Source organism: Nyctereutes procyonoides, unplaced genomic scaffold (assembly GCF_905146905.1).
Source record: "Nyctereutes procyonoides isolate TBG_1078 unplaced genomic scaffold, NYPRO_anot_genome, whole genome shotgun sequence".
In the NCBI taxonomy this organism is placed as follows: Eukaryota; Metazoa; Chordata; class Mammalia; order Carnivora; family Canidae; genus Nyctereutes; species Nyctereutes procyonoides.
The window spans coordinates 18,586,280-18,610,834 of NW_026575048.1; the positions used below are offsets into that span (position 1 = coordinate 18,586,280).

Sequence of the window (24,555 nt, forward strand, 5' to 3'; positions counted from 1 at the left end):
CACTTGGGATCACCTCTCAAAAACAGAGGACTAGCATCCTAAAAACAGATTGTATGAAAGAAATTCTAGATTATTTTCAAGGAAATGGGCCTGATGCACACTTCTTCTAGACTTAGTAATACTGACTGTTATACAGGGAACTGGCACAACCTATTAGGATAATATTAATAAATTTGGAAAAAAGTCCCAACAGCCTTAAGAAATAAATTGAAAATGTTCTAGAAAGAATATTACAGTGGGAAACTGGACAGCATTCTTGGTTATAATTTAGAATTAGGAAAAGATCTTCCATAAGTCAAATCCAAAACAAATTTAGACAGTTTCAGATAAAATAAGAAAGCCACTATTTTTTTTAATTCATGAATTCTGAATGGCAGGAATTTTATCACTTAGTAATACAAATTTGATGGTAATCGAATTAAAACTAATTCTAAGACATTAAATGAAAAGGGACATAACTCACAAATAAAATATAAATACAAACCTGTTATATAACCTCCTGAGGGTTTGAGGTTATCAAATTGCTTGTCATGCTTAGTCCGTTCTTCAGAGGTAATAGCCCACATGTTTGGCCCTCCTAAACCATGAGTAAAAGACAAAGAAATTATAGTATATACATACACACACACACACACACACACACGAGAATGCTCAAAATACTTCTAAAATGTAAATATGATCACAGGTGTCCATTTAGTGACAGTACTCTATCCTGCGTGACACAGAGTAGAGCTCTCATGACTATATATATGGCACAGCCCTGAAGTTCTTCGCTCATTCAACCAATTAACATCTATAGAACAATTACTGTATACCACTCAATAGATACAGGCAATAGGCTAAATTCCAGAAATAAGAAGATTAATATTATTCCCATCCTCTTTACACAATTAACATAGCTAATAACCATCTATACTTCACTTCTGACTACCTTTTCAGTTTACCCAACTTTCACTAATAAGAAACCAAAAATGTTTAGATACATAAACTCATACATGTTTGCTGTTTATGGTATAAAAATCTGCCTACAGAGTTGTTTCCAAGAATGACTATCATTGAAAAGTAGGTTCCCACTATACTTTGAAACACTAAGATGGATCTGATTTAATAAATATTTCTTAGCCTTAAATGAATGGATTACTGAAACATCCTCTTTTAAAGATAAGTTTTAAGATTAAAGTTAAAAATACAGAAACAGATACACTGAAGAAGTAAGTTCCTAAAACACCTACATCTATACACTTTCTAAATAAATACCACATACAAAGTAGACACCTACTTGGTTTATCAGTGAACAAATTAATCTGTCATGACTCCTGTGACTAGGAGTGTGGATGTAGACTGCTTTACTAGGAATCTGGAAAACTGATGATGACAACAGAAAACAACGACAACAACAAAGGATGACAAAGAAGGAAGCAGCTCACTTTTACTGAGCCTGGACCCTCTGTCAGGGACTTTTTATGCCGTAACTCACTGACTCCCCACCACTACCCTGTACATTAGATACTACTATTATACCCCTGACACAGGTAAGGAAACCAAAACTTATGGAGGTCACCCAACTAATTAGTGGCAGTGCTGAGATTAGAACCCAGGTACTCTGAACTCTGTGCTACATTGTCTCTCAATATTTATGGATAAAATGCTTATGTTCTCTATACCTCAGCTGTCACCTCCAAAAATTAGGAAGATTATCTAACTTTACAGGGTTGTTGTGAAGACTGTATGTAATAGTGTATCTACTCTAAAAATAACACTAAATATAATTCTTCATCTATTAGATTGGTAAAATAACAATAGCTAGCATTGAATGTGCCACGTGTTAGGTATTTCTCTAAGAGCTTTATGTGTACTGTTTCTAAACAGTCACAAGAATTCCATGAGGTAACTATTACTGGTATCACTGTTTTACAGAGGAGGAAACAGAGGCATGGAGAGATTAAATAATTTGCCCAAGGTACCAGAGCTGGTAAGTGTTAAAGACAAGTCAGAATCCACAGACTTAACTGAGGATTTTAAACTATCTGCCCTGATGATAATTAAAAAGAAATAGACCTACAAATACATTGTCAGTTGATTTCAACAATGAGGTCAAGATAATTCAATGGGGAAAGGATAACTCTTCATTGAAACAAGCTGAAAGAGTAGACATGTACATGAACAACAACAACAAAAACCAAACCACTCAATCCTGCACCACATACAAAAAATTATCTCTAAATGGATTACAAAATTAAACACAGGAGCCAATCTATAAAACTTCTTGAAGAAAACAAAGAAGAAAATCTTTGTGACTGGATTAGGAAATGATTTTAGGACACAAAACATGCAAATTATTAAAATTTTTTGATAAGCTGGACTTCTTTCTTAAAGACACTGTTAAGAAAGTAAAAAGATATTGGGGCACCTGGGTGGCTCAACTGGTTAAATATCAGACTTGTGATTTCAGTTCAGGCCACGATCTCATGGGTCAGGAAATCAAGCCCCAAATCTGGCTCTGTGCTCAGCAGGGAGTCTGCTTGAGATTCTCTCCCTCCACCCCTGCCCCCATTCACGCTTGTATGTGCACCTGCTCTCTCGCTTTCTCTAAAATAAATAAATAATCTTTTTTTAAAAAAAAGGAAAAGAAAAAGACAAGTTACAGACTGGGAGAAAATATTTGCAAAACATAATAAAGGACATGCATCCAGCATATATAAAAACTATTCAACTCATTAATACAATCCCTGCTCCTCCCCCACCCAAAAAAAATGGGCAAAAGATTTGAACAGACATATTAAAGATATCCAGATGGCAAATAAGCATGTGACAAGATGTTCAATGTCACTGATCATCAGGGAAATGAATATTAAAACTAGAGTAACAGGGCCCCTGGGCGGCTCAGTGGTTGAGCGTCTGCCTTTGGCTCAGCTTGTGATCCTGGGGTCCAGGGATCGAGTCCCACATTAGGCTCCACGCAGGGAGCCTGCTTTTCCCTTTGTCTACGTCTCTGCCTCTCTCTCTCTCATGAATAAATAAACAAAATCTTAAAAAAAAATAAAACTACAGTTAACATATTACTCCATGCCTACAGAATGTCTAAAGTTTTTTGAAAACCGCTGCAAGGATGCTGAGCAACTCAAACTCTCACATCTACTGGTAGAGAAGAAAACGGAGACAATTTAGAAAAAAGAGTCTGGCAACTTCTGAAGTTAAATATGCATTTTTCATGCAACCCAGCAATAAACTCATAGGTATTTACCATGAGAAATGAAGACTTTTTTCCAGATAAAAATCTGTCCTTTGATGATTACAGCAGCTTTAGACATTTTGGTTTAGACACCGAAACCTGGATATAACCCATATGTTTTCTACAGATGAATGGTTAAACAACTTGTGGTACACATTTATCCAATGGAATTCTATTCAGCAATGAAATAGAAAGATATAAACAAAGACACGGATGAGGTGCAAAAATATTTTGTTAGGTGAAAGAAGCCAGACACAAATAGGTATATGTATTTCACTCATATGACATTTTGGAAAAACTATAGGGATAGAAATCAGATCAATGGTTGCCAATGGCTAAGGGTGGGGTATAGGGATATGAGGGAACCTTTTGGATAAGGGAAATGTTCCATATCGTAATTTATATGGCTTTATACATTTGTTAAAACTCATCAAACTATATACTTAAGAAGGGTAAATTATACCCCAATAAACCCAACTTAAAAATAAAACAAAATAAAAATATACCATTTAATATATGCCTGCCACATGGAGGCCATTCAATAAATTAGTTTCTTTACTCAACCCAGTCCCAGGAGACAATATAATTAAGGAGAAGTCAGAGCATTAAAATCTTTCTCAGGCTCTTCCCCTTCTGGTAAAGGTACCTTGCCAAAAAAATACGGAGAGTGAGGCTTTTTTAGTCAGAAACCTTAAGACTATTTTAAATCTGGAGAATCTGGTTAGGAAGGCTTAAGCTGCTCTCACACAACCCCAGAAAGAGTACATCCCCAGGGAGTGGCAAACTGCTTCCTAAGACTGCAGAGGGCTCCGTGGCATCCAAAGGACAGTGCATCCGAAGGACAGTGCTTTCTTATGTCCTACTATCACCTTACCTATCCTTAGTTATCTGTCTTAACAGTGGCCAACTATCTGATAAGGTTTCTTGCTTAGTTCTAGCAACCTTGACGCCTTCATAAACATTCGGTCAAAAAACATTTATGGGGCACCATTGCGTACAAAGACTAGGGGTAAAAAAATAAATAAAATGTGCTTTAAAGGAACTCACATACTCCTTTAGCCATGACTCAATATTATCATGATGAATGTCACTTATAGAATAAAAATATATGAAGCGTAATGACAAGGGATAATTTTTAAGTAATATTTAAATAATCTTTAAATCTGGACACCTCAAAAGAATGACGACATTAACACACGAGAAGTTAGGGCACTAAGAATTTTACAGAAAGGAAAAGTTACACAGAAATAAGAAAACTAGGAATACATGTATTTCAAAACCATTTAAAAATAGTTGATCCAGGGCACCTGGGGTGTCTCAGTCAATTAGGAGTCTGACTCTTGATTTTGGCTCAGGTCATCATCTCAAGGTTATGAGATCGGGCTGGGCAAGGAGTCTGCTTAAGATTCTCCCTCTTCCTCTGCCCTTCCTCCTATGCCGTCTTCTCCCTTCCTGTCCTGTCCCCTCCTCTCCCACGAAAGAAAATAAATAAATAGATAGATAGATAGATAGATAGATAGATAGATAGATAGATAAATAAATAAATAATAATCAATCTTAAAAAAAAAAGTTGATTCAATTCTGGCTTTCTTAGAATACGTACTAACAGAACACCTTTCCAAGAGTTAACAGTTTATTATTTTGAATTTCCAGTAAAACATTTCCCAATCTTTCTCTGTATTTATTCATAAGCCTTACAGAAAGTCAGGAAAACCTGTTTTGAGGTTGATGTTTAATATTTCCTTGAAAAACTAACAACCTTTTACATTGTCTAATCACTTAAGAAATGTATTAAAATTCTATCCATTTCCCCCACTCATCACTAAATTGAGAATGTGGTATTTTCACAAAGATTTCTGTTGCTTATTCTCATCTTGTCACCTACTGGCTCTGTCAAAAATGTACTTATGGTCTATGTAGAAGGAAAAAGAGACATTTACAGAATGTCTACTATATGCTAAATCCCATGCAGTAAATAGTGTCATCCCTGTTTTACATATATAGACATACATACACATGTGTATATGTACATACAGGTGTACACACACCCACCCACACACACACACACACACGTTCCACAAGATTAAGTCAACACAGCTGAATAGTAGCACAGCAGTATTCTAACACACAGTTCTGAAGGTACACGATTCAAACTTGTTATACCCGGTTTGTATGCTGTGATATTAACTGAAGACTATTTCTGGGTCCAGTTCAAAATAATAGCCAAATGATATATGTCAACCCAGTACAAACTTAAATCTCTAAAACACAACTAAGAATACTGGTCTAGATAGAACTAAAGCCTTAACTGGGACTTGAATAATAAATGCTTGGGCTATTATAAATGCAGTATCATACCACATCTGATTCTGCAGATCCAATGTTTAACAATTTCCTAATTACACAGATGAAAAAAACTAGTGAACTCTAAAATTCTGAAAAGGGAATAAAACTCTAAAATGGCATTTTTTTTCCCTCCTAAAGCCATTAACTGTTCTCTCCCTCCCCCTCCTTCTCCCCATTTCCATAGTTTGGATATAGCCATCGTCATGGGCTTTAGAACTTCTTACTCCTTTAACCAGTTTTCAGTACCCACCCCAGTTTTAAGGCTGGAACAAGCCACAGTACACTACAAACAGGCAGCAGCATGAATCGAAAGTAGCCTCTTGCTTATCACCTGATGACTGAAATATCAGGTTCTCTGTGTTTACAATTTCATTACATTTTTGAAAAGCAGAAAGCAAACCTACCATGATCAAAGAAGACTCTGGCAAGGATGATTCTGCTGGTGCAGAAGACACCAGAATTAGAGTCACGAGTGGTAAAAATATGACGCACTGATCTTTTTTGCTCTGTTGAGGAGATGGGAAGTGAAGCAAAGAGACTAAGAAAAGAATATCTGCTCAATAGAACTTTCTGAGATGATGTAAATGTTCTGTATCTGCATTGTCCAATACAATGGCCACTGGCCACATGTGGCTTTGAGAGTTTGAAATGTGGCTGGCTGTATGACTCAGAGATTGAATTTATTTTTTATTAATTTAAAGTTAAGTTGAAATCGTCACATGTAGCTAATGGCTACTATATAAGGCAGCACAGCTCTGTGAGAACCAAAGAAATCTAATCCATGGTTAGGCTTGGGATGATGAAATAGACATGGCAAAATGTGAGAAATACATTAGAAGCATTTAGACACACAGCTTGGTCTAGGGCACTTATAGACAAGTTCCAACAGTACTAGGCATTGAAAAGATTTAAACACCATCTATAATTGAGCATTTACTAAGAGTAAACACTATTTTTGAAGGTTTTGTGCTATATGTGAATGCCTCTTCCAATAAGATGTTAAACTCTGAACTGGACCTGAATTAGATATATACAAGATTATCTTTAATCTTCAGCTATATTTTAAACTAAGTAGAGGGGTACCACAGTCTACATTTGCTATCAGTTCTTCAGAGGTTTTAAAAAATTACTACTTCTATTTTTTTTTTTTACTACCTAGGTTCTTATATATTACTCCTAAAATAATTATCCAACATTTTGTCCAATATTATTCTTTCATAAGTAATGCAGTGAGCTACAAAGGAGATACACAAATGCTAAGGGAATGGAAGAAACAGAATGAAGAAAGATTAGGCCTATACTGCTTGCATTTATGTTCATTTTGTTTGTAAACCTTCTTAACATTTTGTTGAAGTTTGAAACTAAACTATGTGTTTAATGCAAATTCCTTTGCATGGTGCACAGAAATCCTCAAATTTGGGTAGAGCACATTACTACTACAATTATTACCCTGATTCTAAACTTTTATCACTCATTATGAGGAAAAAACCATTTTTAATTTTTAAAAATAGTCTGCAGCATCTAATAATCTTCATAATCCCACACCATTTCCAGCAATGCTCACGCTGAATCTTTAAATAAGAGTTCTGAAAAGGCAAAAAGCAAAACAAAACTCTTATCTCAAGTCCATCCCTATATGACATAGAATTCTAGCACAGAGAATTTAGTTTTACACAAATAATTCATTTTCCCAAAACTCCTTTAAATCTCACAAGGTCGATCTTGAGTCTTAACATTTTAGATATACAACATGTATTTTTGTATTAACAATGTGCTTAATTTGGCCCAATGACTGAAAATATATTTTTAAAAACGATGTACTTGATCAAATACTAGATGGTAACATTGAAACAGAATTGCTGTTTGAAAGTGGTAGAATTATTCATGATGCTTCTTTTTCCCTCTAATGTTCTTTAATATTACTGCTTTCAATTTAAATGTTAAGAATGACCAACTAGACTCTCTATTCCTTTCTATTTATACTTGGCTAATGAAATTTGCCACATATTTAAGAAGTTCACATCTTAGATTTCTTTAGCAATTAAAAAATATAATGCATTTTCTCAATTAATTCTAAATGACATACATGGTAACTTAATACTTATTAAGGGTACTTAATTTGTATTTGGGAAAAGAATTACAACTAGAATCAGAAAAGATGCTTTAAAAATTTTGTTACTGAAGTTACCTCAACACTTTCTTTAAAAATGTTTCATATTAAACAACTGTGTGTATAGGCATACACAATCCTTTATAAAAGGAAAACTTAATTTTATATGTATATTACTAAATGAATCTTTATTGGCTTAATCAGTTCACGGTCATTCCAAACAATTGAAAATATCTTTAATGTTCTTCACTTACAGCACTCTGCTTTTTGTCCTCCCATTTTATGCATCAAACAATAAATCCTTTAGGTTATTCATAACTGCTCAAAGGCAAGCAAGCACATATTCTAGATAGTGTAGAACATGCTTATACTGAGTTGCAAGATTTACTGCATAATATTCTAACAGAAGATATATTCAGAGTTTTAAAGTAAACTAACATTTTCAATAAGAATAATTTAAGTTTTGCATTTATAAGCTTAAGGAAAAATATCAAAATGAATATTTTATAACCTCTAGCCAAACCCCCCCATATCCTCTTTAACTTGCCATAAGCACAAAGCGGCTTACCATTCATAGCTGTGGGAAACTGAGCCATCATGGTACTGAATTTTCCTGGCTAGCTCTCAGCCATCTGCAACATAAAAACATTGTGCCATTAATAATACAACAAGGGCAGATCACAGCTTTAGTGCACCAGCTAAGCAGTGGGAATGTCTGTCCCCTTGAGCTCACACTTCCAACAGAAACAATGCAGAGCTTCTGCTGCTGCTGAAGAGGCAGGATTTACATTTGGGGAAGGGTAAGAGACTTAGTCGGGTAATGGTGCTGCCTTTAAAATAGAAAGTTATAAGAAAAACAGGCCCATATTTCATAGCAAATACTGAATAAAGAAACCCTTGGCATGAATCAATTTTGTAGAAATTAACTTGGGAGAGAGGGAGGTTGTTCTAACTAGGCAAGATGTTATTTCAGAGAAATCAACTGTATAAATTAAGTGTATAATAACATGGAAATCCATAACACTTTTTTAAAAAAAATCCCTAAATGAGAAAAATATCCAAAATAAATGTGGCACAGAGTTCTACAGGCTTATAAAAATTGTCCAGAATTATTAAAATATATGTTTATTTAAAAATAACTAAATGTGCTGGGCAAGTACCCTGCACTAGGAAGAAAAGCAACTTTAGAAACTAGCAGCTGTGATTTAAATCCCAACTCTGCTATTTTCCTAGCTATGACAATGGGAGAGTTATTTAACCTTCTTGAGTCTCAGATTCCTCATCTGTAAAAAATACTTTGCAAGAGCATTTTTTAAAGTATTAAGCATACTCCAGTACACTGCCTGACACATGAGTTTTTGATAAATGGCTGTTAGAGTGCAATAGAATTTTGAACCCTAAATTCATTATTTCACTATGAATAAATTCAAAATTCAAAATTTATTCCACAAATCTTGAGGATAAGACCAGTAGGGAGAGGGAAGACGTAGCAAACTTACAATAATGTACTTAGTAATTAAAGCTGTGAATTAAAACACTGCAAGAGAAACACCTGCACAAGAGAAACAAGAGAAAAAGACCATTCAGTAGTTCATCTATTTACACAAATTATTTAAATATTAACATTTTTAGAAGCCCAAGGAAAAACGTTTGCACAAGCCATTTGAACAAAGAAGGCATAAAGAAGAGTTCCACATCATGGTGGAAAGTGGCACCAGAGGAGCTGGCTAACCAGTTGCCAAGAAGTGCTATAAGGCACTGGATCTTAGTGAATTTAGTGTGCTCAAAGAGAAATACGACTGTATCAGTAAAACCATCAAAAATTAGTCACACCAACAAAAGACTGGTATATACATCCAATTTATTGATTTACAAAGAGAAATTTAACAGCCAAGAAAATGAATAGTAGCTTTTCTTCTTTATAAGGCAAACTATAACATCTACTAAATTTCAACCAGATCATTGTGTAGTGAGGGTAGGGAGTTACCAGTGATTAGAATGTTTAATGATATCAGGCATTGACAGTCAGATACATTTATCTACAAACAAGAATAAGCCAAGGGCTGCACAATAGGGATGGTTTGTTAAACCTCCAATAATGCTTTGAGTGACACTGCCAACTTTACTCTTCTGACTCCCAACTTTTCTGTATGCTACTACTATATACCATCCTTCCTCTTAAAGTGTATACTCTTTCTTTCATGTTATTAATAAGCTTTAGTGCAGTTTATGCACAGCAAAGAAAACCATTAGCAAACTAAAAGACAACCTACTGAATGGGAGAAGATATTTACGAATGACCTGTCTGATTAAGGGTTAGTATCCAAAATATATAAAGAACATATAAAATTCAACAACCCAAAAACAAATAATCCATTTTAAAAAGACAGAAAGAAATTTCTTTAAAAAAGACATGCAGATGTCAACAGACACATGAAAAGACGCTCAATATCACTAATCATCAGGGAAATGTAAATCAAAATCACAATGAGATATCACTCACACCTGCCAGAATGGCTAAAATCAAAAACACAAGAAACAAGTGTTGTTGAGGATGTGTAAAAAAAAGGAACTCTGGTGCACTACTGGTAAGAATGAGACCTGGTATAGCCACTGTGGAAAACAGTATGCAGGTTCCTCAAAAAATTAAAAATAGAATTACCAAAAAAAAAAAAATAGAATTACCATATGATCCAGTAATTCCACCACTGGGTATTTACCCAAAGAATGTGAAAACACTAATTTGAAAAGATAGATGCACCCTTATGTTTATTGCTGTATTATTTACAATAGCCAAGTTATGAAAGTAGCCCAAATGTCCACTGGCAGATAATGGATAAAGAAAATGTGGTATACATATAGAAGGGTCTATTACTCAGCCATAAAAAAAAAAGAATGAAATCTTGCCATTTGCAACAACATGGATGGATCTAGAGGGTACAATGCTAAGTGAATAAGTCAGAGGAAGACAAACAGTATATGATTTTATTCATTTGTGGAATTTAAGAAACAAAACAAAGAAAAAAGACAAACCAGAAAAACAGACACTTAACTATGAGAACTGATGGCTACCAGAGTGGAGATGGTGGTGGGGAATGGGTAAACTAGGTGAAAGGGATTAAGAGTATAATTATTATGGTGAATCACTTTGTGGTACACCTGAAACTAATATAACACTGTGTTAACTACAGAATTAAAAAAAAAAAAACCTTTATTGCAATGGAGCTTTAAACCTGTTACCACATTTAGACTTTACTTGTTAATACTCCTCCTAGGTAAGAGTAAATTTCACCTATGTATGAGTTGGTTTTTTCTTCACTCCTTTCTCAAAAGATAATATAAAGTTCAGGTATTGGAGCTGTGTACTACACAGAAAAATAATATCTAAACCATGGTAGGGTAGTTAAGAGCACAAAGGGTAAGAATTGTAATGTTAATAACATTGGATTTGAACTTGTAGTTCACAACGAGTGTTAAAAGACTTTAAGGAGAGGGACATAGATTTCACTCAAGACAATCAACGGTGAAGAAAGGGCCACAGCTGCCCCAGGGAGATCAGTTAGAGAAGAGATGAGAACAGTAACTGGCACCTGAACTAAAATAACGCAGTTGGAACAGACCAGATGGGATGAACTGGAGAAATAACTAAGGGTTTAAAACAGGTAGAACTCATGAACTCTTTAGATATGAAGGATTATGAAGTAAAAGGAATCAAAGCAATGACTCCCAGAATTTGTTTGTGAGACTGGGTGAACTGCAGTGTCACCAGTTTTAAGAAAAAGTGAACACAGAAGAAGTCTCATAAATTATGACTGATACTTCCTCAATACAGAAATTCTCCAAAAAAGTGTAACTTTTACTTCTCCAATTTTAAATTGTCATCAGTAATGTTAAATCAAAATAACTCATGTGCCTGCAAAGAAACTGTTCACCTAGGGATATGCAGTCGCAAGACCTATTTTATTCGGTCTCTAAGACTGAGTTTCAAACTGTTAAGAGAAAAATCCTTCAAAAGTATTACATGCTTTTTTTCTAAGCATGTGAATTACCAAAGACAGTTTTAAGAGAAAGCATGCACTTCCAAAAGACAAAGAATAGGATCCCAGAGTCTCAAAGCCTTAATCAGTTAGATCTAGATCTAAAACTTAAAGATTATCTATCTAGGATTTCTGCTTAGTCATTATATATTTTATGAATAATACAACAGAATGCTATATAATAGATGCTCAGTAATCACAGGTATAATTCTGTGATAAAACCAAATAATATGAGAAGGGAGGGCAAATCCCTTCAGGGAAGCTGAAGGTACTAGAATTACTTTCTTCACCTGATACATGGGATTTAGCCAGCCATGCATGCGGGTACCATATTATTACATGGATGTAACATGTAACATCTGACTATGGTAGCCCAATTTGTCAAAACCAGTAAGCTTCTAAAGCATACTATTTTATATCTGCTACATTTATATTAATTCTCTCTAACCTGTTGTCAAATAATTACCTCATGCTTAATAATTCTACTACTCTACTTGCAGAACAGTACTTGTACAAAGAAATAGAAATTTTGAAAAATTCAAGACACTTTATATTTAAAAAAATCAACTGTTTTACTTTATATAATCATACTAGCTACAATTTATTATGTGCTTACTATTAATGCAATTCACTTCTATTAATCATCTATGTGTCATGCTTAGTACTGAGAATCTACTATGTTCCAGGTTATATACAAGGAGCTTCAAAGAAACAGAGGAACTTGTAGAATAGGCTTCCGGGTTCCAGATACTGCTAGACACCTAGATAGTGCTAATAACATTCACAATATCCCTGCAAGGCAGATGATATTGTACTCACTTCACAGATGAAGAAACAGAAAGGCTAAATTACTTGCCAATACTGAGTGACGAAGCCAGGATGCAAATCCCAAACCTGTATGTATGTATGTATTTATTTATGAGAGACACAAAGAGAGAGGCAGAGACATTGGCAGAAGGAGAAGCAGGCTCCATGCAGGGAGCCCGATGTGGGACTCGATCCCAGAACTCTGGGATCATGCCCTGAGCAAAAGGCAGACTCTCAACCACGGAGCCCACCCAGGCGTCCCTAATTCTGTCAGTTTTTACTTCATATATTTTGATGGTCTGTAATTACGTGCAGAAATGCTTATAATTGCTTTGTCACGTTTATCACACTTTATTCTCATTCTTCAACTCCCAAATCAATAGACCTCTTATCTGAAAGACTTGTGTCCTCTCCTCTCAGTTAATCATGGTGTCCTACGTTGTCCACGACACTTGTTCATCCCATAGTAACTTCATTTATTATACTGTATCATTTGCTGGATAGATGAATAAATGAATAGTTGGGTAAGATTAACAAAAATGAAGCAAGGGAAGCATGGAGCGAGGCACTATGGAACTGAATATACAGAAAAGAAACTCCAAACGACTTCCTCAAAACTCTGCAGGCATCAGGAGCTACGGATTATAGACCAACTATCCTTTGCAATGTGGCCCTTCCATAACTTGTTACTTTTTAAGTATATTTTTAGAGAAAGTTTTATTGCCTGTTGAATTCTGAAGCTTTTATATTGGGATAGAAAGACTTGGGTTTTCCAATTATACTTTGCATCATGTTCATTAAACATTGTTAAATAAATTTGACTGAAGGTCTGACATTCAAAAGCAAGATAACCAAGTTCCTGAAGGCATATCTTATAAAACTTTCTCCAGTACCTCCTCCACTTCACATGCTATGTACACAGAGCCAACTCTCCAAACTTACTGATTAGTTGTGGAGAAAATGTTCCTTCCTCAACTGATTCCTAAGGAGACCAAGGTCAGTCTCATGAGAAAATGACCAAAGCAAAATTACCTACTTCTTTACAGTTTCTCCAAGAAGATGAAATTTACAGAGTACATATATTCTCTATACCTCTTCCCTACCCATCCATCCCTTCTTTTATTCATCCATTTGCTTATTTATCAAACATGAATAATCACTATAATAAAAGACTTTGGAGAATGTTATGAGAACCCAGAGGACAGAACTACCACTATATGGGAAGTAAGTTAAACTAAGGCACATATCACAAAAGAGGTAACATTTGTGTAAGAACGATCTATGAGCAGCCTGGGTGGCTCAGTGGTTTAGCACTGCCTTCAGCCCAGGGCCTGATCCTGGAGACCCGGGATCAGGTCCCAAGTCAGTCTCCCTGCATGGGGCCTGCTTCTCCCTCTGCCTGTCTCTCTCTCTCTGTGTGTCTCTCTCATGAATAAATAAATGAAATCTTTAAAAAAGAGAACGATCTAACCTGAGGTCAGTGGCAAAGTAAATGGGTTCCATGCATCCTCAGAGTGAGAGACATTGTATAGGTGTGTGGATAGGCACCGATACAGAGAAAGGAAAAGTACCTGAGTCTGAGGGAAGGACTGGTTAAAAGGAAAGTATACAGCCAGTATCATAGTAGAGCCTTTCCTATTCAAAGATGGTGTGATTTGAGAGCCATGTGATTTCAAAGAGCTCACTTAATCTTAAGTGTGAAAAGAGACCTTAAGAAACCCAATAGTTTTAAATTCTGCTCCCTGCTGTTCTAGAAATCTCAAAGAGATACAAGAGAGGTTGGGTAGGGAAGAGGAATGGAGGGGTTGGGAGAAGATATCAATTTCAATCAAAGTAGCTCTGCTTTTGTATTTTACATACTGAGGCTTCTCTATAATATTTTATGTGATGATTTTTTAAAAGAGAGTTAAATAGCATACTGAATTCCATCCCCTTCATTTTAGAAACTAAAGAGAAGCCAAAGAGATTAAGTAACTTGCCAAGATCACACAATTTAAGGAACAAAGTATGTCATGCTAATGATTTGCATTTCCCTGTGCATGACATGGAGAGCCAGTATTTATTCAAGATAGACACCCAGATTTGGTAGTCACTAGGGACTGGAAATAGCTGTCATCATATCAGTGAGTGGCTTTATCTAGGGAAAGCATATATAAGAAAGAAGAATCTCATCTTTTAAGGGCAGAGGAAGAGAATTCTGAAAAATAATATAGGAACAGCATATATAAGAAAGAAGAACCTCATCTTTTAAGGGCAGAGGAAGAGAATTCTGACAAACAATATAGGAACTGAACCGGACTTGAGTATCTTGAGATAGGGACACAAGTTATGAGTAAGTGGTATAATCCAGGTGGTAAGATCTGAACTTGGACAATAGAGAAGAGACATTTCTGAGCTAGAATGGACAGCATTTTCTGATTAGCTAAATGCTGCTGATATAAGAAGAGCATTAAGATAAGTTTCTATTTTGGGTGACTGTAGAATTGTAATATTAACCAAGACAGAAGCTCTAAGAAAGTAGAAATTTGGATACTAGATTTGGGGGATACAAAATGTTCACTTTTCAGGTTACCTAATCTGATGCACCTATAAAGACATCCAGGTGGAAACATTATGAGATGGTAAGGATTCTGTCCAAGCTGCAGATCCAAATTGGTAGTTACCAGGGAATGACATTCCACAAAAAAGCATGCACAGGAAACAGGAAAAGAACAATCAGAACAGAGGTTGAAAAAAAGGAAAAATCAGAATACAGGTTAAAGAAAAGCATTTCAAGGAGATGATGGTCATAATTGTCAAATATCAAAGAAGTCAAGACTAAGCCATTAGTTTTGGCAATCTGTACAGGAACTGGCTGTAAAAGTCAAAATAAAGTAGACCAAGCAGTAATTGGGAGGTGAAGTGTAGGTGACTCAAGAAGTATGTTATTAAAAGACAGAAGAAAGGGTGGGAGGAGAGATAAGAGGCTTTAGGAAAGAGGCAAGGTTATAAGACTTTCCTTTTAGATGGGAGAACAAAACTATTTTTAGAGAAAGAGGAAGAGATTTAATTTCCAAAAGGAGAAGGAAAAACGGTTACCTAATAATGAAACCTAGAGTCCAGAGAAAGTAGACAGCTCTAGAGTATAAAGCTAGAACATGGGGCACATATTTCTGGCTCTGAGAATATAGGACAAAAAAGATAGTTAAGGATGAGTAAAGACATATTTAAGTTTGGAAGCAGAGGGAAAAGGAGTTAAGTAAGTACAGCTTTTCTTTGCAACTCTTTTTTTCTCTCTTTTCTTTGGGCCCAGAGAGTCCAAAGGGCAGGGCTGAAAACAAACTTCAATCTCTTGAGTCCCCAGGTACTTAAGCACAAATTTCTCAAGTAACAAGAGAAGGTAGCATGCAATTGTGTTCCCATGAATCAACCAGGTATGCGCATTTCAGCTTGTGCTCACCTAGCTATGCCTTACAAATACATTTGTTACATGACTGAGTGTGGGGAAAAAACATTCTAGGCCAAGGTAATATGTGCAAAAACAGAGTGAAGAGTGTGTTCTGGGAAAATAGGTGGTGGTTTATTCACATGAAATGTCGAAGAGCTTAACAATGCAAGGAACTATAACAATAGTGTAAAAATAAGTATTATATTGATACCTAGCTGATAAAAATGTAAATCAGCACAATAACTTTTCTGGAAAGGAATCTGGAAATGGACTTATTTAGCCTGCCTTCTTCCAAAAAGAATTAAAACTCCTGCAAAAATACAAACACATTAAATTAAAAAGTAGATGGGTAAATGAAGGTAAATAGAAAATAAGTGATTGCTTTCACTTTTCATATGTTTGACGTTATTCATAAATAAAAGTTGAAAAAGACACCTAGTGTATCTGACTTGACCACTGGCTCTTCCTCAGTTGTCCCCTAAAATCACCATGGCAGTTCCTCAACTGCTTTCACACCTTCCTCACCATCCCCTTTCCACCATTATTCCCATACTTCTTGGTGAAGTCAATATCCACACAAACGAACATGCTCACATCCTGGCCTCCAAGTCTGAACCCCGATATATTCCAAATGTCTTATCCTCCATCTTATCTTAGCCAGGCACTTCCAGGTCCCACCCTAGGCCTTGTTATCATGATGACTGCACTCCTCTATAACCCACTTCCAGCCTCCCTTCACCAGAGTCTCATTCAACAGCCCACTCTTTCTAGTTCCCAGACTCCAGCAATTCTCTAACTCTGCCAGGACCTACAAAATAATGGTCGCTGCAATTTGTCATTTGTCCCTTATTTTTCCTTATGTCCTAACATCCTCTTCCTTAGGTCCTAATATCCCTCCTTACCCAAATTAAGTATTGCAGTCCACTATCGTAAATAAGTCATTGTATACACCCTCAGGTTCACTCTCCCCTCTTCTTGTATACTATGCATCTGGTAAAACCCTACTGCTATTCCATGGGCACATGAATGAAGGTGTTGACTGACAGACATCATTTTAAACTCCTGAACACTAACTCCTGCCAGCCTGACAAGTCCATGTTTCCCTAGCCCATCTGCTCCCCTTCTCCTGGCCCCTCCATGACCATTTCACACTTCTTTCCCTCACTCTCCCAAACTCTTAACATGTATCATAAATGCTTTTCATCCAGCTTATTGCCTTTCAATTTGAAGGCATCTTTTACTATATCACCTTATTTTCTTTTTTTTTTTTTTAAATTTTAATTTATTTATGATAGTCACAGAGAGAGGGGGGCGGGGGCAGAGACACAGGCAGAGGGAGAAGCAGGCTCCATGCACCGGGAGCCCGACGTGGGATTCGATCCCAGGTCTCCAGGATCGCGCCCTGGGCCAAAGGCAGGCGCCAAACCGCTGCGCCACCCAGGGATCCCTATCACCTTATTTTCATACGAAAATTTGTCAATTTTTTCTGACTACTGAGTACACAAATTAGGTTAATTCATTCAATAGAGAAAGAATCAAGAAAATAAATTTCAGAATACTACATGGGTATTACAAATCATAATTTCCAGGCTGTAGTAGATAGGTAATGTTTGTGGTATAAAGTAAATTTAAAAAAAATACACAATTCTAGAATATGGATGCAAATATTCAAAATTATATATGCGGGCAGCCCGGGTGGCTCAGTGGTTTAGCGCTGACTTCGGCCCAGGGCGTGATCCTGGAGACCCACGTCAGGCTCCAGGTCCCACGAGTCCCACATCAGGCTCCCTGCATGGAGCCTGCTTCTCCCTCTGCCTCTGCCTCTCTGTTTCTCTCTCTCTCTCAAGAATAAATAAAATCTTAAAAAAAAATTATATATGCACATGTCAAGGATTAGAAGAAAACCTCTTAAGGGAAAGGATCTTCTCCCTCTCCCCCTCCTGCTCATGCTCATGTTCTCTAAAATAAATAAATACTTTTTTTAAAAAAAAGCATTAGTATGTAAAAGTAGTTGACTTAAGTTGGAAGAATTTTTTATTTTCCAAATTTTGTTGTTATTTTTTAAAAATCTCATATAAAACACATATACCAAAATGTGAAGTAACTAAAAACAGACAAATTTGGACTACTACTCAGCTATTAAAAAAATAAAATTTGCCATTTGCAATGACGTGGATAGAACTAGAGGGTATTATGCTAAGTGAAATAAGTCAATCAGAGAAAGACAATTATCATCTGGTCTCACCCCATGTGGAATTTAAGAAACAAAACAGGATCATTGGGGAAGAGAAGAAAAAATAAAACGATGAAATCAGAGAGTGAGACAAACCATAAGAGACTTAATTACAGGAAACAAACTGAGGGTTAATCGAGGGGCAGGGGTGGGGGGATGGGGTAACTAGGTGATGGGCATTAAGGAGGGCACATGATACAATGAGCACGGGGTGTTATATAAGACTGATGAATTCCTGACCTCTACCTCTGAAGCTAATAATACATTATATGTTAACTAATTTAATTTAAATTTAAAAATATGTAAAAAAAATAAATGTTACTAGATCTATAAAACAGAAAAAAATCAAAATAAAAACAGACAAATATTATGACTTTAGTAATTCAAAGAAGAGAAGTCTACTGGTAAATTTATTTGTCTTAAAAAATGAGCAATGGGGATCCCTGGGTGGCGCAGCGGTTTGGCACCTGCCTTTGGCCCGGGGCACGATCCTGGAGACCCAGGATCGAATCCCACGTCGGGCTCCCTGCATGGAGCCTGCTTCTCCCTCTGCCTGTGTCTCTGCCTCTCTCTCTCTCTCTGTGACTATCATGAATAAATAAATAAAATCTTTAAAAAAAAAAAATGAGCAATGCCTTCTATGGGGGTTTTTCTCTGGACATCAATTGGATGTCCAACAATTCAATTCTGACACTACCTATCTAGAGTTAAGTGGTCCCCACAGGTTAGGCCTTAGTCCCATGAGACTGCCTCTATTTCAGGCACTGGAAACTAGTCCTGGGCCATCTTCTGACCAGCCGGCTACAAATCAGGGATTCCCATGATCCCCTCCTTGGGTTGATGATTTGCTAGGAAAGCTCTCAGAACTTAGGGAAAAAAATTATTTACATTTACTGTTTTAATATAAAGGATACAATTCAGGAACAGCCAAATGGAAGAGACACACTGGGCAAGGTATGGGGGACAGGGCATGGAGCTTCCATGCCCTCTCCAGGCATATCATCCTCCCAGCACCTCAATGCATTCACCAATCTGGATGCTCTCTGAATATCAATGTTCTAGAGCTTTTATAGAGCTCAATCTCCAGTGCCCATCTCCTCTTCCTGAAGGTTGGCAGGTGGGGTGAAAGGTATCCTAATCCTCAGGCTATATAGGGGTAACACTCTAAGCCACCTCATTAGCATACCTCAGGTATAATGGGAAAGGGCTTACTATGAATAAAAGACACTTCTACCACTCAGGAAATTCCAAAAATTTTAGGAGGACAGGAACTAGGGACCAAGACCATATATATTTTTGTATTCTACTACACACTCTTAATTTTAACACAATAGCAAATATAACCCAGAGCCTTGCCCTTGTCTATATTTTAGTCTATTATAAACAATATTAAGTAACAAATCTGTTTTACAGAAACATTTAACTAAAATTATCAATCTCCTCTCAAACCCTACCATGCTACATCTAGTGCTAGCGTTACAGAGAAAAAAGTACACTTTTCCACACACATCCTACTACAGAGGCCTAAAGAGACTGGCATCCGAAACCAACACCACACACAGAAAGTCCATCTGCAACAGGTAGTTTCCATTCTTAACCCAATACAAACAGAACAAGAGAGTAAAGAAAATGAAACCAGTAGCCGATGGGTATAAAAGCATCCATCTATTTTCCTATTCTAACCAGTCCAATTTAAGGTGGGTTTTTAAAAATATCAGTATGTTTCAATTACTGGAAAATATATTATCACTGCAGCAAAAAGAATGCTCTTAAATAGAACATCCCAATCCACTGAGGAAGCAAATATAAAATAACAAATTGGAATGAGGATTTTATTTTATTTTTTAAAGGTTTTATTTATTTACTCATGAGACACACAGAAAGATAGAGACACAGGCAGAGGGAGAAGCAAGCTCCATGCAAGGAGCCCGACATGGGACCTGATCCCAGGACTCCAGGATCATGCCCAAAGCGGAAGGCAGGTGCTTAACCGCTGAGCCACCTGGGTGTCCCTGGAATGAGGATTTTAAAAGCAAACTCCAAGCTCTGAGAGGGAGAAAAACTAACACAAAGCAAGACAGAGATACCCTATTATGGAATTATTTCCACCAAAACCAACGGTGTGTCCAGAAAATATCTCTGAACATTAATACCTAATCCAAACAAGGTCTTGCTTCCCCCAAATACTTCGAAAACATAAATTTACAAATTCTCCTCACCAATCTGAGTTTTTTCATTTTGAGGAGCCATGGACTTAAAAAAAAAAAATCTGGCAAACTTATAGTTGCTCTTTCTGGAAAAAACACAAATGCACAAAATGCGGCATACAATTCCTAAGGTTTTAGACCTCTAAAGCCAATACAGTGGATTCATGTATTCCACAGCTAAGACTTTATTTTTTTTAAAAATTTTATTTATTTACTTGACAGAGAGAGAGAGAGAGAGAGAGAGCGCGCGCGCAAGTGAGCACAAGAAGGCAGAGTAGCAGGCAGAGGGAGAGAGAGAAGCAGACTCCCAGCTAAGCAGAGAGCCCAATGTGGAGGGTTGAACTGAGGACCCTGGGATCATGACCAGAGCTGAAGGCAGACGCCTAACCAACTGAGGTACCCAGGTGTACCATAGCTAAGGCTCTTAATTATAAATACACTAAGTCCCACTTTTAAAAATGTATACAAATTTACAATTTTAGAGTGGGAAATAATCCTTCCATTATGTATTCCATTATTTTCAAACTATTCTAACCATGGCCCACCTAAGTGGCACAAGAGACCCAACCTAAGTACCTGCTTCCATTTTCCAAAAGAAAAATAACTCCATGATGAAGAATTATACATGCAACAGTTGCAAAAGAGCCAAATGGGCTCACATAAATCAAAAACTATGAACATGAAATAGTAGCCCTTAAGAAAAAGAAAATAACTTACATTTTAGTGTCACTCATCAGGAAAAGCCTTCTGACCTAGTATGTGCCTTGAACCATACTGGAGAAGCAGCAATCTAATCCAAAAATTTCAGCCATTTTTCCACTGCGATTCTATGTAATAGCTCATTAGAGTATAAAATCTAATCTCCTAAATTGGATCCCTCATATATTGCTGGTAGGAATGTAACATGATTCAGTGCTTTGGAAAACAATTTGGCAGTTTCTCAAAATGCTAAGCATAGGTTACCATGTATTACCAATTTCACCCCTAGGTATGAACCCAAGAGAAATGAAAACCTAAACCTATGTCCACACAAAAATGTGTATACAGATGCTCACAGCAGTATTATTCATAATAGCCAAAAGGTGGAAACAATCCAAATGTCTATCTCCTGATGACTGGATAAACCAAATGTGATATATCCATACAACAGAACAGCCATAAAAAGGAGTGAATTATTCATGTTATAATTATTCATATATGCTATAACAAAGAATTATTCATGTATGCTATAACAAATATACAAAAACATTATAGTTTTAAAAGAAACCAAGCACAAAAGACCACACAAATTTTATGTTCCCATTTACATAAAATGTCCAGAAGAGGCAAATCCATAATTGACAAAAAGTAAATTATTAGTTGCCTAGAGCTGGGGGTGCTGGGGGGAAATAGGAATGGCAGCTAATGGATAAGGGGGTTCTTTGGGGGATGATGAAAATGTTCTAAAATTAGAGGGTGCCTGGGTGGCTCAGTCAGTTAAATGTCTGCCTTCGGCTCAGGTCATGATCCTGGGGTCCTGGGATCTGGTCCTGCATAGGGCTCTCTGGTTGGCGGGGGAGTCTGCTCCTCCCTCTCTGCCTCTCCCCACTGCTCCTGCTCTCTTCCTCCCTCTCTTTCAAATAAATATCTTTTTTAAAAATGTTCTAAAATTGGATATTGGTGATGGCTGCACAATTTTGTGAATATAATAAAAGTCACAGAATTGTAAACTTTAAAAGGCTGAATTTTATGGTATGAATTATATCTCAACAAAACTGTTACATTAAAGATCTAATCTCCTTCACATGGTTTACAAGGTGTTTTAGGGTTTATTCTCTGCCTACTTCTGTACTGTTGGAGTATGTTCTCACCTTTATCTCTGCCCCATCTTATTTCATTCCCCCCTCTTTGAACCTGTGGAACTACCTACCTCCTCAAAGATACTTCCATTTACAAAAGCTTCTGTTGCCACATTCTTGTTTCATCTTGTATACATCTCCACTAAACTACATCTACCTAGTATTTTTATTTATTATTTTTTAAAGATTTATTTATTTATTCATGATATATATATATATATATATAGAGAGAGAGAGAGAGAGGCGCGCAGAGACACAGGAGGAGGGAGAGAAGCAGGCTCCATGCCAGGAGCCCGACGCCGGACTCGATCCCGGGACTCCAGAATCACGCCCTGGGTCAAAGGCAGGCGCCAAACCGCTGAGCCACCCAAGGATCCCCCGACCCAGGATTTTTAAACTTTATTTTCATGCCAACCACCTCTATGACACTGTGAAGTCCTATGAATTTCTCTTCATGTTCATTTACCTAGTGTCCAGAAGTCAGCCTTGTGACTGGCACTAAGATATCCTTTAAGAAACACAAATGCTTTAACTGTTAGAGGTTAGGATTCTTTCAATTGCAATGAGGACAAGAAGGCTGATAACTTGAACTCTGAAAATACATCAACCAACTTGTGTTTAAATCCCAGCATAGATACTCCTTAGTTTTGTGGACTCCACATGACATAGCTTCAACTTCCTAAACTATAAGTGCCATATCTAAATGCCAGGTTGTTCTAAGTGAATGTCTGTAAAACATCTGACATATAGAAGGTGCTCATAAATGATGGCAATTATTACTATTATTTCAACATTATTTTTAATACAATAGTTATCGGGATCCCTGGGTGGCGCAGCGGTTTAGCGCCTGCCTTTGGCCCAGGGTGCGATCCTGGAGACCCAGGATCGAATCTCACGTCGGGCTCCCGGTGCATGGAGCCTGCTTCCTCCCTCTGCCTATGTCTCTGCCTCTCTCTCTCTCTCTCTGAGTGACTATCATAAATAAATAAAAATTAAAAAAAAAAGACTTGCAGTTGTCTTTAAAAAAAATACAATAGTTATCTTGATTTTCACAATAGTAATTGGTACAACTTTAGTTTGTTGTACCAATTACTAATAAAAAGGGCATATTTTTCTTACTTTAATCAATATCTGAGAAAAAGGTTACTATTATTTCTATCTAAAGGCTTAGGGTCCCAATATGCAAAGCATGTTGAGACTTAAAAGCTTCAAAGAAGATACTTTTCTATACAAACCTAGTTACTACTTGTAGTTCTGCAATTTAGCCATCTTCAGCCTAAGATGTTTAAATAGATTATAAATCTGAACTTTTATAAATGTTAAGTTTAGTCTACAAAGAATCAACCAATAAACTAAACAAGTATAAACGAACAGAAATGGTAAATACTGAAGTTGTTACTATTCAAATAATACTGCAGATTTAAATTAAATCAATTTTAGAACTAGTCAACAACTAAACAAGACAATTCACCCACACAAAGGGGAAAAAAACACCTAAGAATAGCTTGTGACTCAGCCTACACCGCTGTAAGGGGAAGGTGGGGGGAACCGGCTATTTGGTCTGTTCTCTTCAGTCTCAGATAAGGACTAAATATTAGAACTATTTACTTGTCTTGAGTAAGAAATACAGAGGGAGGGACACTAGGTGGCTCAGCGGTTAAGTTCTGCCTTTGGCTCAGGGAGTGATCCCGGTAGTCTCCGGATGAGTGCCACATTGCACTCCCTGCATGGAGCCTGCTTCTCCTTCTGCCTATGTCTCTGCCTCTCTCCCTCTGTGTCTCTCATGAATAAATAAATAAAATCTAGGAAGAAGGAAGAAGGAAGTAGTAGTAGTAGTAGTAGTATAGGGATGCCTGGGTGGCTCAGCGGTTGAGTGTCTGCCTTCGGCTCAGGGCCTTATCCTGGAGTTCCAGGATTGAGTCCCACATTAGGCTCCCTGAGAGGAGCCTGCTTCTCCCTCTGCCTGTGTTTCTACCTTCTCTCTAGGTCTCTCATGAATAAATAAATAAAATCTTTAAAAAAAAAAGTACAGAGGGAAAACATTCAGGTAGATGCATCACCTTCAAGTAAAATATCACCTTTGAAACAAAGATAACTTTCTAAGTTCTGAAGCCATTCAAGAAAACACACAGGAAAAAAGTTAAGATTCATTTATATGATATTCATTGAAAACAAAATTAAAGGGTAAATGTGGAAAAAATAAAACAAATATCATAGTCTATATTTTTAATGTTCAGAGAACTACTGAAATAGATAATGAAAACACTAAGACCTTAAATAGTTTTCCAAAGGGGAAATGAAATTGGGTAATAAATGTT

General features: G+C 36.7%; 1 protein-coding gene across 9 annotated transcripts in view; it reads right to left on the bottom strand.

Moving 5' to 3' along the window:
- Nucleotides 1–24,555, bottom strand: part of ITSN2 (intersectin 2) — a 128,006-nt gene that overhangs the window by 93,182 nt on the left and 10,269 nt on the right. For 4 of the 9 annotated variants that reach the window (XM_055327232.1, XM_055327230.1, XM_055327234.1 and 1 more), the window contains exons 2-4: nucleotides 8,257–8,320; nucleotides 5,983–6,084; nucleotides 485–577 (exon numbers count right to left, since the gene is read on the bottom strand). In XM_055327232.1, coding sequence (XP_055183207.1) covers nucleotides 485–577; nucleotides 5,983–6,084; nucleotides 8,257–8,287 — 226 coding nt within the window. In that variant the 5' untranslated portion in view covers nucleotides 8,288–8,320. Of the gene's footprint in view, nucleotides 1–484; nucleotides 578–5,982; nucleotides 6,085–8,256; nucleotides 8,321–9,187; nucleotides 9,241–24,555 lie in introns of those variants that run through there. The other 5 variants (XM_055327238.1, XM_055327235.1, XM_055327237.1 and 2 more) reach the window with 3 other exon arrangements.